This window comes from Arctopsyche grandis, chromosome 4, assembly GCF_051622035.1.
Source record: "Arctopsyche grandis isolate Sample6627 chromosome 4, ASM5162203v2, whole genome shotgun sequence".
NCBI lineage: Eukaryota > Metazoa > Arthropoda > Insecta > Trichoptera > Hydropsychidae > Arctopsyche > Arctopsyche grandis.
In genome coordinates, this window is record NC_135358.1 from 23,256,954 (window position 1) to 23,269,669 (window position 12,716).

General features: G+C 31.6%; 1 protein-coding gene across 1 annotated transcript in view; it reads left to right on the forward strand.

Moving 5' to 3' along the window:
- The first annotated feature begins 909 nt into the window (after nucleotides 1-909).
- Nucleotides 910-12,716, forward strand: part of LOC143910802 (uncharacterized) — a 79,987-nt gene continuing 68,180 nt past the window's right edge. Inside the window, exons 1-2 of the mRNA XM_077429398.1 lie at nucleotides 910-1,062; nucleotides 3,620-3,802. Coding sequence (XP_077285524.1) covers nucleotides 910-1,062; nucleotides 3,620-3,802 — 336 coding nt within the window. The remainder of the gene's footprint in view (nucleotides 1,063-3,619; nucleotides 3,803-12,716) is intronic.

Here is a 12,716-nt window from a genome sequence, read left to right on the forward strand (position 1 = left end):
GATTGTGATTAAACAGACAAATTTTCCCGCTTTTCCAAACCCTTTTTTTTTCATTGCGATAAAATTTAATATTGTGATACATTAAAGTCAATATTATGATACATATGTTGACCTGAATATCATATTTGTCATTGTCATGACGCCGATTGACGGATAACGTGACATTACATACATACGTACCTAAACAAAGCGGCCGCAATGCTCTTAATACTCACGCGCTATGATTCCTTTATTGGATTTGGAAGATCCCTCTTCGGCGTCGATAACTACATATGTACATATAAAATTACTTCTCATATGTGAATCGTTAACAGGATAACCGCTCGCACGAAAATTGGTCACAGGAAAATTGACAAACAGAAAACTGCCCAAATATTGGTCAAATAATAAAAATCTCGTAGAAAAAACCATATTCTGAGCAATACTTGAGCAGTTTTTTGTACGGAAATTTTTCTGTACGACCAATTCTCGTGCGACCAGTAATCCTGTTAGCTATTCACATTTGAGAAGTAACCCGTTTATCAAAATCTGGTAAACAGATTATTTTGCACATTGCGATCGCGCATACGACAATCGTTGCCACCGAATCATAATATCTTTATCTCACAACGACGCCATATTCCATGATCTTGCCATGAATGACATTGATGAACAGTGGTGATACATTTGTATCATATCTGAAGGCTCCAGGTCAATGAAGTCCATCTAGGAGAGTCTCCCACGCCCGGATATTAGTTTATATTCTGCCAAAGGATCATTTAATCGCCTTCACTTGATTGCGATCAATTTTCACTAATCTATATGATGTGTATACCAGTGACCTGCGGTGAATTTTCTGTTTGTATCGCACAGCTTTACTTAGGTGTTTACTTTTACATTAATATTCCATATGCCTAAGCGTAACGTCCAATGCTTTGGACGTTACGCTTGGACGTTATCGTGAGGCAAGACCAAGACAGCCTGGAGAAATGGGTCGTTTTGGGAAATTTGTGGGAAACAGAGGAAGAGGACGATCCCCAAAAAGAAGGATCACTGCGAGCTGCGGAGTATCGAGAGTATCGGGCTATGGGTTGAATTATGGAATGACGGGGTGTGACGGGTTGAATTATGGAAATTAGAAGACATGAAAGTCACGAGATCCTCAGATATGAGGAAAGCGACCAGAAAATTCCACATTTAGGTACACTTAGGTGTACGATGAAACAGAAAATTCCATCGCATGTCATTGGCATACATATATATATATATATATATATATATGTATATATTTATATATATATATATATATATATATATATATATATATATACAGTGGCGGACTGGGACTGAAATCAGTGCATGCCAGGAGTCAAAGGGGGCCCCACCCAGGGTTAAAAAAATTTGTCCCCCCCCCATATAACAAAATTTTCTTCTTTCCATCACGCTAAAAATCAAGGGCAAAAAATAAATAAAATTTTCAAAAATGGGAATAAACAAATTTAGGTACAAGAAAAATGGCAAAAGCAAAATAGATCCATAAATTACATTGTATATTTCGTTTTAATTCTTTTTTGTCCTAGGTAAATAGAATGCATCATAAAAGAATGCGGCATAAAAGCGGCTTTTACTTTCGGTAGAAAACAATCAGGGACGTCATTTCAGCTTTTTCTTGGGGGGGGGGGGGGGCAGGCAAAGATTGGTCAAATTGAATTTTTTTTCAAAAAATCTTTTTTATATCGGAATAAAAATGGAAAATATACAATATGAAAATAATAAGCTTATTTTTGAAAAAATATATATAAAAATATCTTATGTAAAAAGCCAAAAAAGCGCCGCAGGCGAAAATTTTTTTCCAAAAATTTTCACATGGTCGCAAAATGGTTAACAAAAGTCGACCATCAAAATGTATCACTATATCAAAAAATTTACAAACTTTCGGAAAAATAAACGATACACATCTGTTTTTGAGACAAAATAAAGTAAAGGCGAACTTTCTAACGATTCGCTCAATGGGACGAACAATTTCCAAGAATGTTACCCAAGGCATACCACTTAAAAACCAAAATATATTTGCTTCAAAATAATAAAATCTTTTTTTTTTCAAAGCACATAGCAGCGATTATTTTATTAGTTACACAAAAGTAACATAATATAAGAAATAAACGCAGCATTCATAGATCCATAGTATCTCATTAATCATTAAATTCATAATATTTTCTAAATTCGCTTATTCCTTAATTTAGGGGGGCGAGTGCCCCCCCCAAATTACGTCCCTGAAAACAAAAAATGCATAATATTTTCAATTAATGTTAATCGAAAATCGAGATTTTGGGGAGGGGCCCCTATCCTATGTTTCGATATACATGGATGTGTCTAGATTAGGAATAGATTTTATATTCGGAAACTGTTTAAAATTGTGTATTTAAATCTTACTATATCGTCGAAGTATAATCAAATATTATTTTGAAAGTATGTATGAAGTAAATTTAAATCGCTGGTTGATGATGAATCGTCCTATCAAAATTGTTTTAAGCAATTCAGTTTATATTATTCACGGAAATTTGTTTATTCCCATTTTTATTTCATTAGGTAGTTGTTACATAGGTTGGAAATATTACATAACCTTGAGGTTGGAAATGGGCCCGGTAAAAGGGCCCACGCAAATGTTGAAACTTACATTTCGAGCCTAATAAAAAAAGTTAACCGATCCTTGGGCTGTTAAAGCAGGTATTAGTTGTTTGTGTATATCGTAAGAAATTTGTTTTGTTGAAATACCCACACTCTAGGTCCCAAAGTGCAATATCCTATAAATTTTTACACACGTGAAATAGTTAAAAAGTTATTTAATTTTACTGAGGGCCCATATTTTCTAACGGATAGTGGGGCCCACATGCCATCGGGCATGTACGCTTGTATGGCCAGTCCGCCACTGTATATATATATATATATATATATATATATATATATATATATATATATATATATATATATATATATATACATATATATATATATTTATATATATATATATATATATATATATATATATATATATATATATATATATATATATATATATATATATATATATATATATAAAAGGATTGATTACACTGATTGTTCGACGATTGTTCGTCACACATATTGACTGGCAATGCGCATTATTATTTAATTTATTCTTTTGTTTTAGTAATTCTCTTCAACGCCACCATATTGGGCACCAAATTCACGTTCGCGTTTACGTCTCTTCGGAGATGAAATAAGAAGAGGCAGCGGCAACAATCGAGCTCGGTAATAATTAGCTCGGGGTGAGTAGTCTTTTCACTTCATGGATTTACAATATCCACTTTTTATCAAGTGCACAAATGTGTGCACTGGGCCACTAGTATGTATACAAAATAAACTTTTGTTTCTTTCAACCGCTCATTTCTACATTTCGAGTGTACAAATCTCCCCAGATTGACGCGACGGACACATAAGACCAGGCCAGACCGACTTTGAAATGTATCTACCACTGGCACGGCACATCTCTTGAAGCCATCGCAGTGTCCCTCGCGGCAAAGTATGTATTATACGTACATACGTAAAGGGCTTGGGTCGCAATCCGCCATGTTATATCCTTTGTGCGGAGCGTATATAGTGGACGGGCGGCAGCAGCCCGGGCCCAGTCGCCCGGAGGAGAGGGCAGAAGCAGTACGTGTTTGCGGCGCGCACCACACTCTCGTTCACGAGCCGTGGACGGAAAGCTCGCGTCGAAAGCTCGAAAGCAGACCCACCCGCACACATCCTAACGCACGCATCGCCCACATCTCCACATAAGGACGTAAGTACACAACTTTTCTGAACGTATACACGCCGAGTGTGGGGTGCCCGACTATATTTCGCACACATTACGCATTCAAATACCCCGCGAGATGTGGGCACACCAACTCTTTGGTGTGTATCTCTTTCTATGTATGTGTTCGGTGTCATCTGTCCCAGTACTCCCCAGTACTCCCCTTCACTCTCTCTCCCTCTTTCTCTCTCTCTCTCTCTCTCTCTCTCTCTCTCTCTCTCCCTCTCCCTCTCTCGCTCTCGCTCTCTTTCTCTGCATAGTATTGAATTTGCACTTTAACGATACGCCAATGTTTATATTATTATTATTTTATTTTTGATTGACTTAAGATTAATAAAATATTTAATCCTGAAAAAGACATACATACATATATGCTACATAATAGAGGTATGTATGCCGATATTTTTTTGTTATTTCCATTGTTTATTATTTTTAATTCAGATTGATGCTTTTCTGGAATTAAAAGATTAGTTGTTGAGTTTATTTTTAGATCTGTTTTGTCTATTATTAGATTCTGGAGATTTAATGTCGTCCTTGGTTTTCAACCTTTACTTCTTTTGGATACAAAGGTTTTTTTTGTTTTCTTTACTAAAAAATTTTTCGATAATTTCGAATTATTGAAATTCTGCCGATTGGTTTTCCGTAAACAGGTGTTTACCTGTTCATACACTTTGGTTACAAATTAAATTCATCAATTTTCCTGTTTATTTATTTTTAATGATTTTTAAAATCGAATGCATGTTTTCGTTTTTATTCGAATTTTAATAGCAATTATACTAAATGAATAATGAAATCACCAGTAATACTCAATGAATGAATGAAATAAATAAACGGAAAATCTCATTTAAGCCTTTTTTCAAAAAAATCTACATGGAAAAATAAACGGGAAAAAAATAAATTGGGTAGGAGAAACCTTTTTTGAATACTGTACATATGTATATTAAGAATTCGTAGTGAGATAATTAGTAAGTGGGGTTTGAGGGTTTGTCTAGAATAGTGCAATAAGAAGGAAGAAGGCACTCGAAGAAGAAAAAATATTCAAACATACATACATACATACATACGTATTTATATAAAATAATTGCTTTTACAAAAAGCTTGTTTTACTTTTATGCAATTAAACTATGAAAACATCTCACCATTGACATATGCAAATTTCTTATTGAAGTATGTAATTTGTAATATACATAGATATGTACATATGTATGTATATATGTATGTACATATGTATGTACATATATTGTTGAAAGTTTTTTTATACATTCAACCGAATTTTGAATGTTGAGATAGAATTATTATTATCACCGACGAGTAGTAACTTATAACATTTATATTTCATACGTGTGTACATTGTATGTATGTTTGTACATATATTTTACAATATTTATTGGATTTGTACATAGCTTAAGTTTACAAATTATTTGAATTTTGTCTGAACCGTGATATTTGGAACATGTCCAACTTAGTATAGTTTTTCTAGATTTTTTTTAATTTTAAATATACATATGTATATCAGATATAAATATATGTATGAAAAACCGGTTAGCTGTTATTATTACGCATTCAATTAATTTAAATGTAAACATCGCAATGCAAAAATAGTTTTTGTGTAGGAATTGTCATTATTATGCAACAATAACAGCTCGACGAAATATCACGATTACGATTCATTAACTTTGTTTAATATGTATGTTTACATTCTTACATACATAATGTTATAAAAACATTTGAATATTATTAGTATTGTTGACGGCTGCTATTTACAGAAACACGATCGGCTTTTTTTATCAACACGTTTTTATTGCGATGGAAAAAATGATTTACCTAATGTTTGATTTCAATTTAATATACATATTTTTATGGAAATATTCGTTTTTAGATACAACATTTTATTATATAAATATTTCAAGGACGCTACTTAAACAAATTTAAACTTTGGCAAAAACTCATAAGCACGAATTTTCATATTGAAAGAAATGATTATACGATATTTACAATGTGTCGATGTTGCCAAATTAAATATTGTCTACGTACTACGTTTTTTTGTTAACTAAAAGAAAGTTGTGAACTTCTTTAGCTGTGTCTGTTTTTCTCGAGATGCAGAATTTAGTATTTTTTTATTATACATACATATGTACATATATATTTCTCACTTCTTTTCTAATATAAAGACTATTAATCACGATCGCATTTCATTCCAGAGCAATTCGAATTCGGTTTATTCTGTAATTTGATACGGCATTGTTATCAAAACGAATGCTTTTCTCATTTGAATCGACGATGCGTTGTCGAATAATGGACTACATCTATATATTATATATAAAAATGAATGTCTGTGTGTGTGTGTGTCTCGAATAGGCTCCTAAACCACTGAACCGATTACGATGGAACTTTCAGGATTTATTGTGCGCATGTCTGGGAAGATTACTGTGAAAAAAAATCGGGAAAAAACGGGAACGGAAACGGGAAAAACGGGAATGTTTTTTTGGGAATTTTTTTTTTGTTAATTGTAATATATTACATCTATAAATATAATGTAATTTATGCTTAGTACATATGTAATAAGCTTTTTTTTAATTTTCGGATATATTCGAATAACTCTGGATTTACTATTCGATATTCGAATAGTTGAATATTTGGAATCCCTATTCACCACCCGAACCATTATCAACGTTGGTATCAGGTGACACAATCCAATCGAAACATATCTTAAAAAACATACGCAAGTACAATTCATGTTTCCAAATGACATAATGACAAAGAAATAGGGTCTCAAACAACCAAAAAGTTTTCACAAGTTTTCACAAAAAAAAACAATGAATGAAAGACGTAATAAGACGGTAATAACATTACTAATTCACCTAAATACAGGAATTATTCCAAATTCGCAATAAAGCCGACATCAACAACGTGTGAACGAGTATTTTCGACTGCAGGGTGGACGAAAAACAAAATTAGAAATAGACTCGACAATGAAACATTCAACGCATTATCTATATATATAAATATTAATGTCTGTGTGTGTGTGTCTCGAATAGGCTGCTAAACCACTGAACTTATTACGATGAAACTTTCAGGATTTGTTGTGTGCATGTCCGGGAAGATTACTGTGAAAAAAAAAAACTGGAAAAGAGGGAACGGAAACGGGAAAAACGGGAATGAGTGTCATTGCAACGCAATAATTTCAAATGTGTTCGGTACCTGCGTTTTTCCGACAAATGGGAACGGGAACGGAAACGGAAACGAGAACGGGAACGGGAACGGGAATTGCATGCGTTATTATGACATTGCAACGCATGCCTGGGTTCAGCTAGTACATATATAAAATGAACGTTTCCTTACAAGAAATTCATATTTAACATATTAAAAACAATTTGGAGCCAAAGATCAAAATCAACGTATAACGTGATTTTCTAGATGTAGTGTTTTTACATATTTTCAATATTTGATATTAAATTTATGTGAAACATTCCATTCTATAAATATTATATTATGCGAGGTTTGTTCATCTGTATGTGTCGAATACTAATGGGCTTTATAAGTTTCAACGACAATCTGTCATATTGGCCAGTCAATATTGTATGTTGCATTTGACTTTGAATTGACAAGTATCGTTTCCACACATCGATGTATCGATATTGAAGGGTCATAACTGTGAGTCTAAACATGTCGTGAGTAATGATAATTATAATATTTTAGATATAAACTTACATATTTGTTTTACATTTGTTATAAAAAGACGAGAAGAAAAAACAAACAAGACTTGATAGGTCTTCTTATAAATATGTATATAGTTTAATGTGTCGGAGTTAGTCTAGTCCAAACTCAATAACAATACAAAAAAAATATAAAGGTTTTCCATATGCATTTTTTTTATGCGGTGTGATTAATGGAAATTTAGTGATGCGTTGCAGTTTGAAGTAAAAAAAAATACTAGAAAAGAGTGGAGAGCTCGTGCGTGCGGCAATTTTTCCGACGTACAGTTTTCCGTTTCCGGTTTTCGTGGAAATCGCAGAATCCCCATGTCGTCATCTCGGAGGTTTTCTTCCGTTTTTCAGCTGAAGGAAATTACTTTCAGCGAGTGTCCCTCCTACCATTCCATTCCATTCCTTCGCCCTCTTCCTCCTTCAGTCTAATATATTTCCATCACGCCCCGCCTATTTATTTTACATCAGTGACATTCAGCGCTGTAAACCCCGTTGAACCGTCGCCGATGTGTAAAATTACTGTAAAACACAGCCGCGCATTCGAATATCGACGATTTTCTTCAAAAAGAAAAAAAATAAGAAATAAATAAAATAGACGAAATTCTCTCTCAGTGCCGTTCCAATACTTGCCGGCTTTAAGGTGCTAAAGTATAATTATTAGTGCAGTATATTATATCTGATTCTGAAATTATCTAATTTGCTTTATTTTTTTATGAAAACGCACCAAAAACATGTTTACAATTTAAATATTTATAAATTGAATTTTCGTTTAAATATATGTACATACACTGAATTGTTTAAATTTAAATTTACCGATAATTTAGGATTTTTTTTGTTTGAGATTATACCAATTTTTCTTTTATTTATTTTTTTCATTCAGTTCTGAATATTCTATTATAAGAATCTATAAACATATTTAAATATGTGCATATATTAGGATATCTCAGACTGAGCATGCCAAATTTTGTTGCATGTCGAAAAAATGTTATATCCATCATACTTTTATGTATTGTGTAATTTAACTCTTTCATTTTATATATGTTCATTCGGTTGGTTGGTATTTTTTTTTATTTTAAACTTATTTAAGATTTCATTTGCTCCATTTATAAAACACTCATATCAAAGGTGTATATGCTTCGTTTATAGTTTCGACAAGAATTTTTTTTTTTCAAATTGATGTTTCAATGGTTTAATTCACTAAAGGGTATTTTTATTGCATAAAAATTGTTTATTTTTTATATTATCTTTGTGCGTACCCAGCAAATTGTATATATCCGGATTCAGGGTGTACGATATCGTTCATAAATAAATCATTAGAGAGGTTTTTCGCTCCGTCGAGAATTTTCCGGTTGTGGTATTATCGCGAATTAAATCAGAAAATTGATACCAAATAAATAAAAATATATATGCCATTTATACCTACTCCTCCTCTGAGTAATATATAAATACGTATGTATCCATATTTACCTATATATAAAAATAAAAGGCAAACGGTCGATTGGGTTTAACGACTGTTGCCGCTCTGTTTACCTCGACTACAAACGGTTAACATTTTTTAGAAAATTCCAATTGTTGTTTGTTTTCTTCTGATGATGCTCAGAAGTTTTACCCTTTCTTGAAAATTTAACATTTTTTTAAAAAAATTTAATTATTTTGAAAATAAAATTTATCTTTTTTATTTGGTGTTTTTTTTTCGAAAATTTATCCACCCTAATAAAAATCCCATTATATCAATGTCAAAATTAAGAACCTCATATATCACAACGTCTCTTTCAAAATTTGTTTTCTTTCTTGAATTTTTGATCCGTGAAAAGTGAGACTTTATTCACGTGTACATACATATGTACATACACATCTATGTATGTATGTATGTATGGTTCATAAATATAACAAGTTTAAATTCGGAAAAATCAGAGTTTTCCATGATGCAAATCCGCGGCAACGTCACTCATCCCTCCCGTTATCGTATTTTTTGTGTGCGAATAACACACTGAAATAAAAAAGAAAAAAATCATCTGCCTGTAAAATTAGCATTAGCACCACTTTAGCACTCTTCTCGCACAATAAACACCGCGCTGAGTGCCGACCCTTAAAACCAGGGATCGTCAACTGAATATATGTAATACGAATTTGTACATGCCTAAAGCTAAACAACCCGCATTCTTCGCAGGTGTTATCAAATTACGTTTCACTAATTGCTATAGAATTTGGATGTTATAAGTGGTGTGTTCAAATCATTGTCACATATATGTACAATGTAATGCTTTTTTAAATATACATTTTATTAATTGGAATAATTTTTCCAATTAATAAAATGATTTCGTTTTCGAATCGTTTAAACACGTATTTTATTTTGTCAAAATGTTCCGTAATTGGAAAATAAATCTTATATGTATTTACTAAATAGCACCAGCATTTTTGACACGCTGATGGATTTTTAAAATTTTAATTAAGTAACATCTTTTTAATATAAGTTGGTGAATTTATAATAAAAATATTTAAAAAAAATTGTCAAAGAATACTAATATCATCATATATAATGCGATTGTCCATTGACATTTCGTGGATCTGTGATGTACTTTATGAATTTGTCAATTAAATATTAGAGAATGGAGCCATGAGGAGTATCTTGGATGCCATGATGACTAGTTTAATATCCATGTTAAAGGAATTAAATTTGATGAACATATGTATATCAAATAAACCAAATTGCCTGAATGCGATATTTTCCACCTAGGTGAGCGTAGATTACACTGTTCGACACGAAAAATGTTTCAGAGACGAGATATGACTTTTCTTATAGATCTATGCCCAGTGAACACGAATCTGGTAATAAAAAGTGTTGATTGGCTCGAGATTCGGAGATATATGTGTTTTTTAAATCCTAAATTTAAATACACAGAGGTGTTGACTTGTTACTTATAACAAGTCAACACCTCTGTGTATGTGTATATAGCTATTATTGTTTTATGTGCACGTGGGCGTGTACATATGCGCATATGAATGTACATATGTATGTATATGCATCCATGTCTATCAATACATATATATATATATATATATATATATATATATATATATATATATATATATATATATATACATATATATATATATATATATATATATATATATATATATATATATATATATATATATATATATATATATATATATATATATATATAATTATTATTTGTATAATTAAATATAATTAGCTATTAAGCCATAACATGCCGAATATACGCAGTATATAAAATATTTTGTAGTGAGTATTTTAATGTGATTGTTAAATTAATTTTGACGGTTTTTAGTAATTTTTTTTTATAAAAATAGTTTGGAATATGACTATTTTAACAAAAGCCCAATTTGTTTTCTTACATCGATTTTTGAATTATACCTAATAATACTTTTATTAATTCAAGAAATTAATAATTTTGAAACTAGAAATTCATATCTGTGATCATATTATATTAAATTATATAAATATAATACTTTTCATTTCAAACTAATTTATTTTAATAAATGTGAATCTATCTTTTTAACATAAACAAATCAAATATAAACTCATATCAGAGTTGTCATCATTGATTAACTAACTCTTAAAAAAATAAATAAATTAACCATCAATATTTTACAGAGGTCATTTATGGTATAACGACTTTGTTATTTGTAATGAATGCTATATAGAATATCCAATAAAAGATGACATCTTTTGTTTTTGGTTTTATCAACTGTCAAATCAAAAAGGTTAGTTTTTTCAGGTATATAAAAATCGCATCTCATATTTTTTGCATAAAGCGTTTTCAAAAGTAATTAATTGAGCTGGGAACGGGGGATTTTCCTTTATTTTTTTCGGCCATCAAAATCCCTAGAGCGGCCGAATCCGCCGACACTCATTAGTGACTTATTAGCGTCCACCCTCAATTGTCGACCCTTCAGAAGTCGAGGGCGTTTCGGTCCCCCAAGCTTCCATTCAAAATTGATATTTCCACACGGAAGCAAAAACCCACAATCGATGTGTATGCGAAAATTCAATGATCGCATTTAAGTTGCATCAATAAGTTAGTCAGATTAGCAGATTAGTCGATCCTTGTGTGAGAATTTAATTAATCGAAAATTTTGAATATTAGTTATGAATTCCTAATGCCTGTTTGTATAAAATGAGCCTTTAAAATCCATCAACTTTAAAATCAATCTATTGATTGATTTTAAAGGCATTAAAATAATTCAGGATACACATTCAGACACTGAAATCGATAAAAATATTCAGTATTAGCCGAAGCGTTTTTGTTTTTAATTCGAATTGGAAAATAATTCCCGTCTCTTTAAATCGAATGATTGTCATAGGAAGAAAAGAAGGAGAAAAGGAAAAAGGGAGTTGAGGGGGATAGAAATACATAAGTGGGTATGGGGTAGGCAAGGATTGCGTTAAAAGAGTCTCCGAGGGTCGACAAAGATATATTGGTCAATTATCGGAAAAAAGGGACTTCAGAGCCAAATAACAAGGAGGGCGTATGAAAAATAATTTAAGCTCGCCCACCAAAGTCCCCAATTAAACGTGGAATTCTCGTTTCCCTTCTTCTCCAGTGAACTACTTTCAAAGCTTCGTCAGGCTTCAAATCGGGGTGAAATTTGAAAGAATTGCCAAACGCAAACACATTCGTCGAACCAATTGCATGGCCTTTCAATTAAAATCGTAATACATACATACATGTTTGTGTCATATTTCACGAAGTAGTAGTACTTTAATACATTTATTTTCGGAAATTCTTTTTGTAAAAATTACAAAAAAAAAAACACCACCTGAATTTTTTTATTTATTTTATGCAATTATTTCTAGATTTTATTAATTTTAATTGACAGATATAGAGCTAAAGTTATATGCGCCTATGTTATTATTATTATTATGGTTTAAAAGCGACTTCAAGACGCAATAAGAATTCCTTTTCTAACAAGTTACAAACGGGTCACAACAGCATCGCCCAAAGAAATTGTTTTATATTCTATTGAAGAAAACAATAAATATCCCTATATGTATAATAATGTTGATAATAATAATAATATATTAGTTGAATGTTGAATTTTTGCTTTGAATGAAATTTCGCATTTTATTATTATATTATTTCGCAAAGAGGTAGAACGGATACCGTTTCGTTATAACGCGTAATATGGCCCCGCAACAATGAAGTAAA